This window comes from Schistocerca serialis, chromosome 7 (assembly GCF_023864345.2).
Source record: "Schistocerca serialis cubense isolate TAMUIC-IGC-003099 chromosome 7, iqSchSeri2.2, whole genome shotgun sequence".
NCBI classification, from domain to species: Eukaryota; Metazoa; Arthropoda; class Insecta; order Orthoptera; family Acrididae; genus Schistocerca; species Schistocerca serialis.
Window position 1 is genome coordinate 108161941 of NC_064644.1, and position 20775 is coordinate 108182715.

Sequence of the window (20775 nt, forward strand, 5' to 3'; positions counted from 1 at the left end):
TTTTAGCTGCTGTCGCGGCTAATCTGCACATCAGTAGCAGACAAATTGCGCGAGAATCGGGAATCTCAAAAACATCGGTGTTGAGAATGCCACATCAACAATGATTGCACCTGTACCATATTTCTATGCACCAGGAATTGCATGGCGATGACTCTGAATGTCATGTACAGTTCTGCCACTGGGCACAAGAGAAATTATGGGACAATGAGAGATTTTTTGCATGTGTTCTATTTAGCAACGAAGCGTCATTCACCAACAGCAGTAACATAAACCGGCATAATATGCGCTATTGGGCAACGGAAAATCCACGATGGCTGCGACCAGTGGAACATCAGCGACCTTGGCAGGTTAATGTATGGAGCGGCATTATGGGAAGAAGGATAATTGGCCCCCATTTTATCGAAGGCAATCTAAATGGTGCAATGTATGCTGATTTCCTACGTAATGTTCTAGAGATGTTACTACAAGATGTTTCACTGCATGACAGAATGGCAATGTACTTCCAACATGATGGATGTCAGGCACATAGCTCGCGTGCGGTTGAAGCGGTATTGAATAGCATATTTCATGACAAGTGGATTGGTCGTCAAAGCACCATACCATGGCCCACACGTTCACTGGACCTGATGTCCCTGGATTTCTTTCAGTGGGGAAAGTTGAAGAATATTTGCTATCGTGATCCACCGACAACGCCTGACAACATGCGTCAGCGCATTGTCAATGCATGTGCGAACATTACGGAAGGCGAACTACTCGCTGTTGAGAGGAATGTCGTTACACGTATTGCCAAATGCATTGAGGTTGATGGGCATCATTTTGAGCATTTATTGCGTTAAAGTGGTATTTACAGGTAATCACGCTGTAACAGCATGCATTCTCAGAAATGATAAGTTCACAAAAGTACATGTATCACATTGGAGCAACCAAAATAAAATGTTCAAACATACCTACAATCTGTATTTTAGTTTAAAAAACTTACCTGTTGCCAACTGTTCGTCTAAAATTGTGAGCCATATGTTTGTGACTATTACAGCACCATCTATCACAAAGCGAAAAAAGTGGTCCAACCAAAACATTCATATTTCTTTACATACTACACGAATATGTAATAAAAAATGGGGGTTCCCATTTAAAACAACGCAGTTGATATCCGTTTGTCCTATGGCAGCGCCATCTAGCGGGCCAACCATAGCACCATCTGGTTTCCCCCTTCAAGCTAGACAAGTTTCGTTCTTTGTAGTTTCTCCGTTTGACGCTTATTTTGTGAGATATTTGGCCCGGTCACGATCAATGGATCACCATGTATATTTCGAAAAGTTACACTGGTGAAGGAAGGTACAGAAATAATTAGTCAGATTACCCTTGTTCATAACCCCAATACCAGGTACATAATGTATTTGGACTTCTTAGCAGAACATCCATATTGACAGCTACAAACTAACTGAAAATATTGGTTGGGTGAAAAAATGAGTAGAACAGGCAACTTAACTACAGGATGATTCAAAAGTAACTGTACACACTTCATGGGTGTTATGCATGCATCAAAATAAGAATAAAATGTCAAATAAAGTTTTGTCTGAAATTGCTTTATTTCAGAGTTATGCGACATAGTAGGGATCACATGTGCAACAGAAACAACACAAAATTAATTCTTTCAGAAAGCAACAACAAAAAGGCACTCAAAATTCAACTCAACTGTATACTATACGTTTACCTTAAGACATGTTCAAAATGATGCCTTGTAGGCTAAGACAGTGATGGGCTCGACTTCAGAATGTTACAGGCTCTGTTTTGCACACTTGAAAAGCTATTTTAAATTTGCTGCTGTAGTTGTGCTAGAAACATCATACACAAGCTCCTTGAGAAGGGTCCAAAGGTAGAGGTTCAGGGACTGATATACAGAGACCTGGCGAGCCAAGCAACTGGCCCTATACAACCCTGTCCACTTCTCAGGATAGTCAACTTTGAGATACTCTATTGCCTCCCACTGTTGACAAAGTAACATCAGTCGATATGCAGGCGAACACAACATGCCAAAAGCCTGTACAGCCCATGATGTAATATATGACACTATGCATCATAACTAAAAAATAAAGCAGTTTCAGACAAACACTTATTTAACATTTTACCTCATTTTGATCCATACATTACATGCAGGGAGTATGTACAGTTACTTTTGAATTTTCCTCCATCAATGTACCTAAATCTTGGAATTGGCACAACCAGCAATTTAAGAATTAATGCTGTCTTAGCTGTAAACATAGTGATGAATATAATACAAACAACTACTGTCCTTTAGTTTGATATACTACGAACTGAAATATTGTGACATGCTGCACAAATATTTCCAGTGTGCAATGAACACTACATACACTGATAAGTCAAAACATTATGACCACCTGCTTAATAGCTTGTTTGTCCTTCTTTGGAACAATATATATCACTGACTCTGCATATCAGGGATCCAACAGTTTCTTGGTAGGTTTGTGGAGGTATGTGGCATTATATGTCTACACACAGGTCGTGTAATTCCCGTACCCACATATGTGGTGGTGATGGCACCCAGTAGTGACCCAGATGGGTTCCACAGGATTTACATCAGGTGAATTTGGTCACTGAGTCATCAACATGAGTTCACTATAATGCTCCTAAAACCACTGTAGCATGGTTCTGGCTCAAACCACTGTAGCAAGGTTCTGGCTCTGAGACATGGGCAATCATAAAGATGACATCACCGTTGGGGATGACATCAAGCATGAAGGGTGTCTTTGATTACTACCACAGATCCCATGCCAGTGCACACAGGTCCCATGCAAGACCAGGAGAATGTCTCCCACAGCATAACACTACTCCCACCAGCCTCTGTCCGCAGCATGCTGCACATTTCGAGCCACTGTTCACCTTGATAACAGCATTTGTGGAGACGACCGGCAACATAGCGTAGCGAGCATGTGGTTCACCCGAAGAGTCGACATGTTTCCAATGATCGATGGTTGAATCTTTATGGTCCCATGTCCACTGCAATCTTAATTGATGATGTCGTTGGTTCACCATGCGACACGCAGGGGTGCTCAGCTACGGAGCTCCACATTCAAGAACGAATGATGAACGGTGCACTCCAGAACATTTCTGTGTGTACCAGCATTGTGCTCTTCTGACAGAGATGCCACAGATAACCATCTACCCTACTTTATAGAGCAGACAACCCTCCAAATCTCACGTTCTGTGAAGAGTCGAGTACATAAAACCATTTAGCACCTAGTGGTAGTTTCACTGTCCTTCTACCTCTTTCCATAAATGCTCACGACAGTAGCACGTGAATATTGGACCAGCTTTGCCATTTTTGAGATACTCGTTGACGTGCTCTGCATAATAATGATTTCCTCATTCCCAAAGTAACTATATCTCAATGGATTCCCCATTTGCAGCCCATATCTTTGCTAGGGTGATCCCCCATCCATGTCTGCTCTGCTTACATACTTCCGTTACTGCACCACATGCCCACAGCGCCACCAGGTGGCATCCAATGTCGCAGTGAACGGTGGTCATAATGTTTTGGCTGATCAGTGCATGTACTACAACTTTGGCATTGCCCATGCATGTAAAATTACATTTAATATCTGTACATAAGAACTGTGAGACAGGGAAAAATTTTCTGCCTAGCAAAGAAATGGGAGTTGATATTAACACAATTTTGTTTTTGTTATGTTGATACATGTTGCCCAATAATGCAAGTCAAACATTAATTTTATTTGCAGAATAGATTTTTTAATGCAGGTTTATAAACAAGAGTACCACACTTTGTTTTATGTAGTTTGTAACTTATAACCAATAGTTATTCACCCAAAGTTAGTGAAAGTTTTAAGTAACATGCTATTCCATTTTCAACAGTTAACACATGGGTGACTACATTCAAATGTGGCTTTACATATGAGGAGTAAAATTAATAAACTACTTATTTAACTTAATGAATCAGAGTTGTCTCACTAAGCTGACATTGTTTTATGAAACTCCTCAAAGACTGAGTGGTGTACCCAGTGCTCCTGACATGAATGAAGAATGCAGTAAATTTTTAATAAAGTGTTTACCTTATTTTACAACTGTTTACCATCTCTCCTCACCCCCCCCCCCCCCCAAAGAAAGTATTACTCAAGGAGTAAAGGTATCTTTTCAGCCAGAAAATAAATAATTGTATGTAATAATTTGTTAATGTAAAAATTATGACTTAGCAGTTTTCTAATGTATAAGGTGTATATACAAACAAAACTGTATTACTGCATTAAATCCACTGAAAATGTCTTAATGTATAAAGTGAAACACATCTGGGACATTCATGCATATAGACTGCACCAAGAAAAAGTCATTTCAGTTTGTCAGACAAATGCTTTGTGTTTGATGATGAGTGGCTAAAATACTCAAAGAATTATTTAATGAACTTTGGCATATACATTTACATGTCTATTACACATTTCACCACTTAAATGAAAATATGTTTCTCTTAGCATCTGTGGAAGAAACATTAGCATCTCTTTCTCACTCACTCTCTCTTTCTTTTTGTAAAAAGACTGATGAGCCAAAACAATATGCCCACCTGTTTAATAGTTTGTTGGTCCACCTTTGGAATGCATATACAGTGATTTTGTGTGTGTGTGTGTGTGTGTGTGTGTGTGTGTGTGTGTGTGTGTGTTTGTGTGTGTAGCATGGATTCCAAAAATCTTCGCTAGGTTTTTGGATGTACAAAGCACAAATTGTCAATTCATAGTTTTCGCAGTTCCATTAAATTAAAGGCCAGCAGTTCGTGGATGCAGAACTGTCATTTGATAGCATCCTAGATGCACTCCATCAGGTTCAGATCAGGATGATTTGGTGGTCGAATATGAACATGAGTTTACTATCGTATTCCTCAATAGACTACAGCACAATTTTGTCCTTGTGTTACGGACAGTTATCCCGTAGGAAGAAGCTATCACCATCAGGAAGATCGGCACTCAAGAAGATATGTACATGACTTCCATAATCTTCAAGAAGTTCACAGCCATCATGGTGTCTTTGATTACTACTACAAGTCCCATGAATGCCCAGGCAAATGTCCCCATAGCACAATACTGCCTCAATCAACCTTCATCCATGATGTGGTGCATATTTCGAGTAGTCATTTACCTGCATGACCACATGTCTGGAAACAAGCATAGGCCTTCCATAACAAGATAATCGACTTACCTGACCATGTGAAATGTTTCTACTGATCGAAGGGCCAATCTCAATCACCCCTTGCACCCTGAAATTGTAATTGACAATACTGTTGGGTCACACAGAGATCACATAAGGATCCTATGTTATGAAGCCCCATGTTCAGTAGTGTGTGTGTGTGTGTGTGTGTGTGTGTGTGTGTGTGTGTGAGAGAGAGAGAGAGAGAGAGAGAGAGAGAGAGAGAGAGAGAGAGAGAAAGCAAGCTGGTATATTTTTACTTCCCTTCTTGTTTTGCCATCTGCCTCCTTAAATCCATTTTTTCATTTTTGAATTAATTACCATTAACATACGTAAGTATAATCTGCATCTCCATAAAAGAGAAAGGTTGGTCCTCAGTTTTAAAGAATATAGCACCAGATCTAATTCCGTGCTTAGTTTTATGTATGTAATTGATTTTCTAAATTATTTCAATCATGCCTAGTTAGTATCTTTTGTTATAGGATGAAATAAGTAATTGTTTCGTAACTTAAATTCTATTGTTGACTTACAAATATAAATTCTGTAATACAAGGGTAATCCCAAAAGTAAGGTATCCTATTTTTTTTAAGTACATAGACCTGTTTATTTCTACAATGGTTTACATCAGTTTACAGCTTGAACATTTAGCTACTTTTCGACATAATCACCATTTCTGTCAATGCATTTTTGTAAACGCTGTGGCAGTTTTTGTATGCTCATGTCATACCAGCTTGCCACCATGCTGTTCAGGAAGTTATGAACCTCTTCTTTCACCTTGTAGATGGAGCTGAATTGCTGTTGTTTTAACCTAGGGAACAGGCAATAGTCACTGGCCGCCAAGTCAGGACTATAGGGTGGGTGGGTGATTATGTTCCACTGAAACTGTTGCAGGAGAGCATCAGTTTGCCGAGCAATGTGCGGGCGAGCATTGTCATGGAGAATGTGTACGCCCTTACTCAACATTCCTCTTCTCTAGTTCTGAATTGCCCTTTTGAGTTTTTTCAGAGTCTCACAGTACCTGTCAGTGTTAATTGTGGTCCCAGCAATTCAGCTCCGACAACGAAGTGAAAGAAGAGGTTCATAACTTTCTGAACAGCATGCCAGCAAGCTGGTATGACATAGGCATACAAAAACTGCCACAGTGTCTACAAAAATGCATCAACAGAAATGGTGATATGTCGAAAAATAGCTAAATGTTCAAGCTGTAAACCGATGTAAACCATTGTAGAAGTAAACATGTCTATGTACTTATACAAAAATAGGAGACCTTACTTTTGGGATTACCCTCATAATTGTAATCATTTGGAAGACAAAATGCTAGAAATCTTTAAGTATTTATTTGACTCTGTTTGAAAACATGTTAGCAAAACCAGCCCTTCATTAATTCCAAATTAATTAACAGTTTTGTCAAAAGTAGTGTTTGCGTAACGATATATCTTTATTTCATCATTTAAGCAAATAATTCAGCTTAAGCCTTTTAGTAGAAGAAACTGTTAAAAGGAACGAATTTTTCAATGTATTCAGTTAATTAAATAACATAAGATTTAATTGTAATTTCTGTAAATCAAACATCGAACAATATGAAGTTTCTGTACCTATTATTATGAGGATATATAAGGGCCCAATTTTTTCAGTCCATGGCCGAGTTTCAGACGAGAAACCTGTGCCCGTTAGATCAACAACAACGCATCAACGTAACTGTGAAATAAGTGTTACACAATTAGGCCATGTGTTAAAACAATGATAGTGACTGTTCCATATGTACCTTTATATTCGTCAAGAACTGTGAATTTTATGGTTAGGGTTTTCGCTACTCATAGATGTTCAACAGTAAACTACTGTAGCAGTATGTGGATGTTCACCTGCAACCTATTAATGAGGCTTATCGAAAGTTAAACAATAGTGCACTGGCCATATAAATGGGTATATGGGGAGGGGGGCGGGGCGGGGGGGAGCGGGGCGAGGGGAGCGAGGGGGGGGTGGTGGTTTGTGAAAGTGAAAGCAAACAACTGTGTAACGCAAATGTGCACCAGTTGGCTACACCATTTACAGATTTACAGTAGACGGTACTACACTTCCTCCCCAATTTTTTCCGCCAGTATGTCAACACCGAGGACAACAAACGAAGAAACAAAGCAGGGAACATCATCACATATGCTAAATGGCATGCTCCGAAACACTGGTGCCTGCACCAGCACTATACCCTGCTGTTAGATCTGCCTGTTCCACTTACAGCATGAGCGAGCCTCCCATGTACATGTTTTTCTGATGATGTGTGGATATCCAACACATTGTCACTCACTTGTGGTTTCACTATTCTTCAACCACCATGTGAACAGATGATCAGCTTCACTGTTTCCAAGATGCTCGTTCTCAAAGAAGTGGCAGGTAATAACAATCTGTCTTTTGTCAAAGTTCTTCACATCTATGAATTTCTCCATTTGTGGCCAGTATGCTCTCTAGAATGATTCCCAATTCATCTTTTCTCCACTGCCATTCTTACCTTATCGTGTCACATGCCCACAAAACTGTCAGGCAGCATTCAATCTCAGATTGAGCAGTTCTCACAATGTTTTGGCTCAACAGTGCGTGTTTATGAAATGTTGTGTATCCTTGAACACCTCCTCACCAAGAAATGAAAAGTGTATCTAATTCAATTAGCATAGGAATGACTGACCTTTTCCATCTGGTGCTTCCTGATCAGCTTGCGGAAGATCAGTTTCCCACTCCTTCCACACAAACCAGCGTAAATCTTGTTCAGGTTCATGCAGCCTTTGAAAAATAAATTGAATAATACACTTGCAGTAAACTGTTACAAACAGGCAATAGTTGCACTGCTAAGGGAAATGATTCTATACACAACAAATCTGTTATAATCAAACAAGGAAAATCCAGGATTGAATAATGCAATATTATGAAAAGGATACAGTACTACTCATAATATAATGGAGATCCTGCGCAGATAGGCACATCAAAAAGACTTCGGCACAAGTGGGATTTTGGCTGAAAAGGCCTTAATCAGAACTTGACAAAACACACACACACGCGCACACACACACACACACACACACACACACACACACACACACACACACACACACACACACAAAAATGATGCAACTCACACACCTGTGTTTGCATGAGGTCGTGTGGGGGGGGGGGGGGGGGGCGGTTGCGCGCGCATGTAGTCTATTCCGATGAAGGCCTCTTTGGCTGAAAGCTTACTTGGTTGACAGCATTTTTGTTTTGCATATATGTGACTCAGCATCTCTGCTATATGGGGAGTAGTAATATAACCTTTTCATAATATTGCAAATTTGTTATAATCATAGTCACAAAGCAAACAGCTACAAGGTACTCTGTTTAAAGTGCAAAATGAGCATGATTCATGACCTATCACAGAAAGAGACAAAAAAGACTAGTTTGAATTTATGGTTCAACTGCTTCAGAAAGAAATTCATATGCCTCATAACAAATTTTCAAAAATGCCAATAACACAGGCAAATGTTTGATGATGTATTGGTCTTTGCAGGGCACCATTATACAACAAGACTGTTAAACATTTACACTCTGCTTTCTTAACTGAAAGATTAGTCATAGTTGTTTCTTTCCAGGATAGCTGCTGCTGATGGGTACCACAAACTTAGACTTTCTTCATGAGACAACTTTTGCTAAACTGAATAATAGTGATGTACTGATATCACATAAATAATTTTAGCTAAATAACTGAAAATATGGAATATGTCCAACAAGTAGCTAGTAATATGTTGATGAAGATGTACATTAGTTACAGTTATTACAATTTTTACAAAAATTCTTGCTGATTTTACTGCATGTATAGACATTTGTGTGATAAAACTGTATTTACAATTTTTCAATCAGTATTTTGTGCCGTTTGAATAATAATTTAAGCTTCATGCCTAATTCACATCATGCACACTGTATTGCAACACACAGGGTGATCCTTATTAATGTTTAAAAATTCCCAAAATGACATTGATGGTGCTGAGACAAGTAATTTAATATAAGACACACGGGGTCACAAATGTCGGGAAACACCCCAAAAATGGATGAGAAAGGTTGAATGTGTAATGTCACCAGATGATGTGCCACATTGCATGTGCAGTGGCTGGGCTTGGGCATGAAGGGCTGATTGAGCAATGCAACAGTTGCATACGACCTAACGGTGCAAATTTCGAATATCCTTTGTAAATGTTAACTGTTGTAAATGTAGAAGTTACACAATTATTGTCCTCGCTGCAGCCAAGTAAAAGCTGTTCTTATTTTTTTTTTTTTTTTTTTTTTTTTTTTTAATGATGAAAACAACATGCTAGTAGGGAAGTAAACAGTGACATCACTAAAGACTGAGATTAGAAGGCTGGTATTTCTCCATAACTTATCAACATCAAAACATATAGAATATGATTCAGAGTGACCACATTGTGAACAGCTTTTGTAAATTGGTAATGTGACATAATTTTTTTTTCCATCAGCTTCCTTTTGATCTTTCCTCCTCAAAATTAAGGAGGTGTCATTTTCAAGCACTGCTTATATTTTAGCCAATGCAGTACATACTGAGCAGTTCTCTCTAATCTTTCCACTATTTGACACTACAGTAATGGCACTACAAGTGAACTATCAAAACTTCATTAGAATTCAAAACCATCATGACAGCAAAAACAGTCAAGTCAGATCATAGTGCCACGATAGTGCAACATTCTGTAGTGGCATTAAAATACATTCTTTATAATAGCAGTCTTAATTGACAGCAGATGAAAAATGAGATTCAAAGCATAAAATATTTTTACACAATTGATTGGCAATTGTTAGATATGGCAAATTCCAGTATTTCTTCCCTTCACTTTTATTTCTCCCCACAAATCTCTAGCAGGTTGATGTGCAATTAAAACTTGACTCCACCATATAACATTTGATGAAAATTATAATTGTTAAAACAGGCTCTACCTGATATATGTGATGTCCTTGACTGCTGCTCCAACTGCACTCTTGACTTTCTGCAGTGCACTGCACCACTGTTGGTCAACAAGACTGTGTGCACAGGATGACAATGAAGGTCGAAAGAATGTTCCCCAAAGATCTGCACCCTGTGGAACAAGTAGTGATCGGCAAATAGCAGCATGGTCCTGAGAAATGGCTGCATGCCCTGCCCTGACAGCAGCTAGACCTCTCAAAGTGCGCACCAGTTTTAGCAGCATCGTTACTTCTTGACACACATACTCTCGTGTAGCATCCACCCATGAAGATAATGACTCTTTGATTAATCCTGGCAGAAGAGGATCCACCTGCTGAGGTGATGATGGCCTACAAGTAATAATTCAATTACATCCTAGTTCAAAGGTCATCAAGCAACTAAATAGCAACACGTCATCTAACATAAAAAAGAAATACTATTATGGTAACGGAAATTACAGGTTCGAAACAGACAAAACTGACGCTACAAAATCACTCACCTATAGCGCACTGATGTGTGGCACAATGCCATGCATACTACCACAGATACATTACTAACTTCACAGTAATTTCTCTTTATGCGCACACACACACACACACACACACACACACACACACACACACACACACACACAACTTTGGGTGGTAAAGTGGGCTGCTTAATCTAGAGAAGGAACACAGTAGCTAATACAATTTGGTATGTTGTAACTGACCTGCATAACATATGAAAAACATACACACAGATATAAAATTTGCAACTTTAGTACTTTCCCAAAACATGCCTTGATTTTTTTACACTAATTAGTGAAATTAGCTTTTCCAGTATTTTTGCCTTTTATTCTGACACGCTATTCCACTATTAATGAATGTGACTTATGCAAATGAAGCTTTTGCTGTGCATAAAAAGTCATAACTGCAGTTGCAGTTAGTGTTCTCTGTTGAGGACTACTTAGATCATGCAGAAAAGGCCAAATTCTGAACTAAATTTAGTTCCCAATAGCATTGTTGCCCTGTACTGCACCCAAAACTAGTTTCACTTGTTATTAATGACTTTACTGGCCCACTAATTGTTCACTCTACAGCTACGAGACAGCAAATTCTGATGGCATTTAGGTGGCAGTTACTAACACTAAACCATTATTCGCTGTTATTCTTTCATGTGACAGCAATTCACATAGCGAGGAAATTGTTCATTTGTTTATCACACGCATTGCTAAAGTATTCTTGCTTTAACAGGAGATAACTTACAAGGTACAGTAAAGCTGTCATCAACCTTTATGTTACTTTGAACACCACAGTGCTTTACTACACATGGTCCTACTGGAGGTGTTATGACCTTACCTTCCACCAATCTTTGAACAGACTTTCCATTCATGTGTAAGGGGATCCACATTTTAACATGACTCACAAAGCAAAGTGCACCTCAGAGTTTTTTACATTACCAAAAATTGCTTGAGGTGAAATAAATTATAAGTGACAGTTCAAAATTCTGATAGTGACTGGAGATTCGACTTGTGATCTCTGGATCCACAGTCTGACACTTAAATGCTGAGCCACATAAGGAATATGGGAATAATAATGAAACTTCCGGACAGATTAAAACTGTGCCAGACTGAAACTCGTGCTCGGGAGCTTTGTCTCCCATGGGCAAATACTCTACTGACCGAGCTATCCATGCACGACTCCATCATGAGTGACGATAAGCAATCATGCCAAGTGCTGCACAAACAAAGATGACACTACGAACACCTATTTGAAGATTCGAATTTTGGAAAAATTTTTAAAATGCTGTATCTCTGTAACAGTTCTATATATTTTGTTAGAGTTTTTTTTATTTGAAAGGTAATTAAATTGCAATAATATCCTCCGTTTGGACATACCTGTCAAAGTTCTTTTACTGTCACCTTTTGAATTATTTTTATAAATTACAGAAAAAAATTATTTTTTCAGAAATGTCAAGCCAGGAAAAGTTATATTTTTTCTGTTGATTAGTACCATATAGTACCATATTCTGTGTAATGGAGAGCTTCCACTTTTAAGTTTTATTTTAAAAAATCTCTCTCTCTCTCTCTCTCTCTCTCTCTCTCTCTCTCTCTCTCTCTTTTACTTTCAAGGGTAGTGTATGTCTTCACTGAAGTTGTTTCTTACTAATTTGTTACAATGTTTATTTCTATTGTCTTTGTTGCAGTTATTTCTTATCACTTTCTTTGTTGCAGTCATTTCTTTCCACTTTCATTGGTCCAGATATTTCTTACACTTTGTTTTAGTTTCTTGGCAGTTTCTTTGTTGTGTTTGTTAATTGCAGGTTTCTGCATTGTAGTTGTTCTGTGCTAATTTGTTTACTGTAGAGGCTTCTAAGAAATATGAGAGCATTCAGTGATTTCTGTGTTTTCATGAGGAGTTTGCAAGTTAACGCAGTCACAGTGTGTTTTGTGAAAATGATTGAAATGTCTTCTGGCTGGGGCCACAGGAGAGTGAAGTGTGCTGACTATTTGCTTATCCATAAAAGAGTGATATATAAGACAAACAAAAAACAGACTTTCTTCAGGTTGGGAATAAGTATTCTCATCTAAAGACTTTGTTTCAAAGTTAAGATGTTTCCAGTGATGACTTTTTGTGTTCTTTTTTTTCTGACAGAATAACAACAATGACAGTATCTGAACAAGGCGAAGACTCTCATGGTGCAGATGATGCAGAATTCGCATCAATAGAGGAAGAAGTAAATACCCTGAATCAGTCAACTACAGAAGTAGGTGTTAGTCTTGTCAAGAAACCGTGGTCGGTGAAGTCGAATCATAAACTCTACGCATCAAGAAAGTGCAAAGAAGTTACTAAAGCTATGGATAAATACACTACAGCAAAACTGTCCACACTTTTCAAATTAGAAATTCCATCTTCAAAAGAAAATGAACCAAAGCACTCTTATACCTCTTGCCAGGAATTTTTCACAAATATCAATTCAGCTGTTGAATATTGTGCATCCCACAGTGAAAAAGTGCAAGTTTCAACCATTATTCCAGAGACATTTTCAAAGAAAACAATTTTGAACCATGTTCCATCAGTATCAATGTACACGGTAAACAAATCAAGAAATGTGAGGCCTGTAAAAGGAGTCTTTGAAAGACCAGATCCCTATTATGATCATCCTGTAGAAGTAGCTCGAGTTCAAATAATGCAGTCATTTTATCCGGAAGATAAATGGGACTGTTCTCACCAGAGTGATAACAAAAAAGACAAGAAGAGGTACATGACTTGCAGCATTAAAGAAAATTTTACAATTTATAAGAGCAACTATGCAACTTCACATATTGGAGATCAAAATTTTATGCACTACGATCTAAGCGGGTAGTTCCACACCCACCTAGAGATGTCTGTCTGTGTGTGTAATGTGTGAATTTTGAACTTTATGTGGTAACTCTTAAGAATTTACTGTCCAGGAAGACATAGCAAACAACTATGCAAAAATTACATATGTGCCATGGGAAGGAAATAAACTAATTAAGAAAACTGTTGGCTTCGACAGTTTCATTTATGAACTTGGTAAATGGTCAGTGAAAGCAGTAACACATGAGTATCTGAAGAAATTGCAACAACACTTTGCAGAAGTGAAAGGATGTGTACAGGTTGAAGAACTATGTTTAGTGCTTCACTGTGATTTTGATGAGAACTGGTCTGTAGTTCTCCCACAAGAAGTACAAGAGTATCATTGGAATAATGACCAGGTTTCAATTTTTACAGGAGTGACATATTTTCAAAACAAGACCACAAGTGTTGCAGTGACACAGGTCATGACTCAGCACATGCTTTGCTAGCAATGCACAAAATTCTTCAACTGCAAACAGGGGCAGAGAATATCATCATTATTTCTGATGGTGCTCCTAGGCATTTTAAAAATTTTTACGAGCTGTTTGAATTGAGAAAGTTGCTTGTGCCAACTGACTGGGTATACAGTGCCGCTGGTCACGGGAAGGGGCCTTGTGACGGTGTAGGAAGCCTGCTGAAGCACCATGCTACAAAACACAATCTTTCCAACCCAATACGGCTGTGATTCAGAATGCTGAGGATTTTATGAGAGTCGTGAAATCTTACACATCTACAGCCCTCATTCTTTTGTCCAAAGACGAAATCAAAGAATTCCACGAGCAGAAAAAAAAGAATGGTACAAACAAACTACTCCTGTGAAAGGAATTCAGAAGACACATTTTTGGACTCAAAGTGATGGGCAAACTCATATTGCATGCACTTTAAAGAGCAAGAAAGAAGAAATTTCGTTTGTTTGGCCAACACTTCAGAAACAGCAGGATAATATTCAGATTCACAACCTGAGAAGGGGGATGTTTGTGGCGTGTGTGTATGACTGTGACTGGTGGGTTGCACAGATATAGACACCAGTTATGAGTTAAACAAAACTGTAGTGAACTTTATGCTACCGCATGGATCAGCTGCTGGATATAGGCTTCCACCTGAAGGACAGCAACAATGCCATCAGTGCTCACTTCCTGTTCACAATGTTTTGAAGATTGTAAGTGCTCCAGTTCTTATTGGTTCACCAGGAAGGCATCGCTCTACACCAAAGGAAGACACTGAAGCACTGGAACACATTTTTAGTTCCTGGACTGGCTACTTTCAGTACAAAACAGAGCGCACAGAAGTTGTATAAATTGAAACCTTTGGACCTTTCATATATATTTTGGAACCATTTAACATGAGTCTTACTCATTTTCAAAACTAAAATTATGTTAAATAATGCTAGGTTTTTATTTTTATGAGCCTGTTATGAGATAATATGGTAATAAAACAGGTTTTATGTATGGCAAAAATTTCAATTGTTTATGAAACCTGTTCAACCTAAAAGTGGAAGTTCTCCTTTTCAGGGAATGTAGAACTATGTGGTACCAATAAACAGAAAAAAATCAAATTTTATAAATTAGCATTTAAAAAAAAAAAAATTTCGATAAATTATAAAGGAAGTACAGAACGCTATAGTAAAAGAACTTTGACAGATGTAGGATTTCTTTGTAATCATAAAGCAATTATCATTCAAATTAAAAAAAACAACAAAATATCTAGAACTGTTCCAGAGATACAGCATTTTAAATGAAAAGCTGTATCTCGGAGCAGATTTTTTATTTTATTTATTTATTTATTTATTTATTTTTTGGAAAAAAAGAAAAGAAAGTGTGTTCCTTACTTAGTCCTTCATTTTAACATATGCTAAACTCAATAACATCTGAGACTATGAAGGTAAGATTTTTTCCTAGCCTGCCTGAACTGATATGGACAACACCTAAAAGAAACAAATGTGGATAAAATGTCAAAAATTGCTGTCACAGAGTGATGACGAAACCTATAAAATGACACTCATTCAATTACTCCCACCCCACTTGCTGTGGTCCAATAGGTGAAGGTACTATATGTGGGATTAAAACAGAAGTAAAAGTACAGAAGAGTTAAAAAGTAAGGCACAAGGAAAGTTAGGTGCCTTTTCTTTTTTTGCAATGTCTAAGCATCTTACCACAGAAAATTAACTGCAGATAAGACATGTCAGAAAAAGGGTGTATAGTTAGCATACCACAGATAACTCAACCTGCAAGTGTGGACAGAGAGATGCAGGCCATCTTGTAAAATCCACCCCCCCCCCTCCCCCAAATTCATAATAGCGGATAAGACACAGTGGCAACTCAATCCAAAAGAAGACAGGAACCTGGAATGTCTTTCCTGCTCTTCACAAAAGGCATACAGCATTGTTAACAGGAGTTTCTGATCCAAGCAAGATGTCCTCTGCTCTGCCATTCCTTGAGATCTCCAAATTTTACGCTGTGTTGTGACTTTAAATGGGAATGCTTGCAACTGGGCTCTGAAAGTGTGACATATTTTGTGGCAAGAGTTGCTTCAGTTGTGGTGCAAATGAACATCATTGGCACAGTAGTGGAAAACTTCAAATTACACACATATAGAAAAGAAGTTATACTGCCACTGTTTACGAATGTGCATTACATATCCATGGTCTTCATGCAACACACAGTATTGTATTCGCATACACAGTTTCCGGCAACTGCAAAGCAAGATTGTGTGGACATTAATCATTTGTCTTTCAGGACTCCACACACATAACAGATGTGCAAGAACAATGTTTGCTCCACTGCAAACTATCAGCACTAGCTAACTTACATGTTTTTGTAAGAATAATTGTGAATTGTAACTGGAGACCAGTTGTAAACTATGTAATCAAATCCTCTGTTGCATCATTTATATCACTCAGACAAGCTTCCCCACTTATAATTCAAATCTTGCTTTGCATTCTATACAACTCACATTAACAGAGTATATTTTATGTTGTCCATTAGTTCAATTCTGTTCAATCACTGATGTGAAGTGTGATGCTGATTCGTTTCATGTAAGGTGGTTATTTGCCAATGCTGTATCTTTTAGTATGCTAATGTAATAACTAGAAATTAGAGATTTCAAAAATAATTTCCAGAAGTTGGAAAATAAAATAAACTTTAAACTTTTCTAGTTACTTTTTTGTGTGTGACAAGTCATACCATGAAATGATAATACCTTCATAATAGTGCAATGATATATTGTCATTACCTGAATTCTAAAATGACTGATGGTAACAATTTAAAGCCAATGGTGTCTCTTAAATCAATGAGACTGATGGATGGAGGAGCATCTTGCCCTACGATTGATTTCAAGATCTGGTAAATAAGTCCTTCGTGCATAACACCATCTTCTAAAGTACCTGAAAGAATAAAGTGCTGTGACACTCAAAAATGTATGTAAAAACTACTTCAATGTTAAAAACAAGAAATGGGGTGGAAAATACATAAGTTGTGGAGATAAGACCACTACTTACCAAATAGAGAGACACTGGGTGTCAAATAGATATTTAGAAGATTAACGTAACTTTGGGATTGACATTCTAATGAGACAATTGTAGCTGTCAGTCTCCAGCCAATCATACGTCTACAGCAAATGCAATGTGCTTGCTGTGTTGCTTGTTTAATATGATCATACAGATCACAGTGCCTTGTCAAGACTGGCATAACTGGCCCTACCTGAATGCATCCACGTTCAAGAAAAAAATAAATAAATGCTTTCCTCATTGTGGTGTGACCCCTGTTAGCTTCATTTTGTGTATGTATTGGAATTTCTTTGTACACTGTTCTCCCAACAAACACAAAGTCATCTGTTTCAGGCTCATTATCTGATGTATTGACAGCTATATTGTGCAAGATAAATGCTGCAGCTATATTAACTACCACACAATTTAGCTTTACTCTGAGTACTAAACTTAAACAGCGAAATTGTTTTTTTGCCACTTCAATCATTCTTTCATCTGATGATCTGGTTGTCTTGTGCGCTCAATTATAGGTTTGCTCAGCTGCTGTTTCTTTGCTGTGTATTGGGATTATCAGATACTTGCAACACTGGCAGCCACTGTCTGTTAGGTGTACACCTTTTGGAATTTCTTCCGTTTCCAACTCAGAATGTGCACCACAGTTTCCAAAATTGTTGCTGTCATGGGCAGATCCTGGTCATCTAGCTATGCTAATTGAACATCACAGCTTAGCACCTGTGACTGCTTGTTTTTTTTTTAATGGAAATCTCCTGTGATGATTCCTAAATCTACCTGCACTTTTGACACCAGGCAGTTTAGTAGGGATACAGATAGAGTTAATAGCACGTGAAACACCAGGAAAACACGTTATTTGAACAAAAACACACTGGGTTTTCCTCACGTCATTTTCAACTGTAGGCATTTTGTTTAATTCTTTCTTAAGTGAGGCAATGCAGGCTGATATTTTCTGCACAATTCAGAAATCTGTTGCTACAGCTGTCTTACACAAATCACCAATTACCATCTGAATGCTTCCTGTGGCTTAAAATCACATGCACACTGGAGTCAGGACTGGTGTCTTTTCATTGTTTTAGCAGATACCACCTCAGCCTTAGTTTTAACTGCCACATAATATATTTGTTCAAGTGGAACCTCAGCTTAACTTCAATTTCTAGAATGGGTTTGCCATTTCACAGAGCATTTGATGAGTTCACTGGAACTCATTGTCATCCACAGTAGGCAAATCAGAATACTCATATCTGTCAATAAGTGAAAGGAAACAGTATAATTCACATCATGTAAAGATCTTGCATGCAGAATGCAGCCTAGTGCAGTGGCCCAAAATGTTCATAAAATGGGAATTATGATACGGTTTCAAATCATACAATTGTTATAATTTCCTTTACAGCCAATACAGTAGAGAAAGTAGTATCAAATGAAAAAAATTATGGTAACTGATCCCATGTCTGAACCTGAAATCTTCTGCACCGCACTCATTTTATCAAAACTACCAGCGGTCCACCAGTTTCATGTCATCCTAGATATTTAGCTCCTGATTGTCTTGTGATCCTTGATCTTCACCTTTCTATGTTGCACCCAAAAAAGAGTGGCTTGTGACGCCCATGTGGCTATTACCGTGCCCTGAATGCAGCAACTATTCTGGACAGTTAACCAGTGCATCTGTTAATGAGACCTCAATTATTCTCTGAGTGATGCAACTTTGTAGTGTTCTGGACTGTGCAAAGGCTTTTACGCAAATTTCTGTGGTGAGCAAAAACATTCCAAAGACTGCTATAATCAGTCAACATGGCTTGTTTGAAAATCTTTATATGACAACTGTTTTGCACAATGTCTTTCAGTCATGCCAGGGAGTCATTTACTCTGTGTTGCAGGGAGTGTTGTTCTGCTTTGCATTCTTGAATGATATCATCTTTCCAGCCACAGCAGAACAGCATCAGCAACAACTGGTGGAGATTTTCAAATGCCCATAACAGCACAGTGTGGTACTGAAAACTGCTAAGTGTTTTCAGAAAACGTCAGATGACCCTTCTGGGCCATCTAATTTTGCCTGCAGATTCATTGCTGCTACTACAGAAAGCAGAAGCTATTATCGAGATCCCATGGCTCGAATTTTTACCAACAACATCGACTCCACTCAGCCACACTGCAAAAACCGCTAAATGAGGCACTTACTGGACCAATCCACTGGGCAGATGAGATGAATTTCTAATGCAGTGAAGCACTGAATGTACCACTCACATTAACAGTTATTGCCAATCAGAGATATACTGGTGCAACGTTTCATCAGGAAGATGACAGAGCTTGGCAACCGCTTGCCTTCGTGTGAAAGCTCTCCACTTATCTGTAGAAATGTAGTGCTTATGACTGTCAGCTCCTGTCTATGTACAAAGCAACCAGGTACTTTCGACAATAGTTGGAGGCCAGAGAATTCAGGATATTTATCCTTCACAAGCTGCTTATTGATGCTTTCCAGCAAAACAACATGCATTCACAAGGCAGTACAACTACCTGGAATTTATTACTCAATTCAGACATGGTACCCATGACATTTTTGGTACAAACAACATAGTCACTGACTATCTGTCACAGGTTAACAGTGTGACAAATTTTATCGATTTTGTTCAGCTCACAAAGGCATAGAATGTTATGAACTCCAGAAACAAATGCACAATGTATTGTCCAGCCTGCAATTACAGTTTGTTGATTTCTCTGGTTCTGATTTCAAATTATATTGTGACATTTCTAGTGGTTGGTCTCATCCATTTCTCCCACCCAGTTTCCGATGACAATTTCAACAGCCTCAACAATGTATGCCATGCTGGTGTTAGAGCACTGACTCAACTGGCACTGTAACATTTTGTCTGGCCTGGTTTCCAGAACAATTGTCATGAGTGGACTCATGAATGTCTTCAGTGCCAGTGAAGTAAAACAGCCCATCATGCCCATGCGTCCACTGGAGAATTTCCAAATACAAAGATGTGCTCCATACAGGTGCACATCAATACTGTAGATCCACTTCAACCTTCTAACAGTCAACATTATCTACTGACAGGCATTGATCATTTTACTTGTTGGTTAGAAGCTACACCAGTTGGCAGCATATCGGCAGAGATGCTAGCCTTTGCCTTCCTTTCAAATTGGGTTTCTTGTTTCGATTGTCTGCAGCAAATTACTATGGACTTTAACCGACAGTAAAAGCCAGAGTTATTTAAGCAATTCGGTAAATTCTGTGACACTCTCCATCACCAGGTAACCACCTATCACCCAGCGAGCAATGGTATTATTGAATGATGGCACCATACTATAAAGGCTGCATTAATGTCACATAACCCGCTGGACAATTGCAATACCTACGGTCTTAACTTGGCCTTCACACTGCTTATACGAAACAGACTTTGACTCACTGTCAGTAGAGCTCATATTGGTGAAATACTTCATCTGCCCAACGAATTTATCAATTTGAGATCTTTGCAGCTACCAGACCACGACCTATCAGATGTCATTAGTCGTCTGAGGAACCGCATTGCATGCTTTCATCTATATGCAGCCTTCAGACTTGGAACGGCACCCACCTTTTTGCATTGAGGCCTGTTGTGCGTTGTAGCCTGGAAACATGCATGTATGTTATGCTGTGTACAGATGATCTCAAACCATCTCTATAGGCTCCTTACAAAAGGCCCAGATTGGGTGACCTAAGAGGAGAATGAACACTGTATATTGTACTAGATAGT

The 20775-nt window shown here is 38.5% G+C and overlaps 1 protein-coding gene across 3 annotated transcripts in view; it reads right to left on the reverse strand.

The window, feature by feature from the left end:
• Positions 1–20775, reverse strand: part of LOC126412134 (conserved oligomeric Golgi complex subunit 1) — a 129558-nt gene that overhangs the window by 79319 nt on the left and 29464 nt on the right. For all 3 annotated transcript variants that reach the window (XM_050081580.1, XM_050081581.1, XM_050081582.1), the window contains exons 6-8: positions 16774–16924; positions 10174–10530; positions 7886–7980 (exon numbers count right to left, since the gene is read on the reverse strand). In XM_050081580.1, the coding sequence (XP_049937537.1) occupies positions 7886–7980; positions 10174–10530; positions 16774–16924 (603 nt within the window). The remainder of the gene's footprint in view (positions 1–7885; positions 7981–10173; positions 10531–16773; positions 16925–20775) is intronic.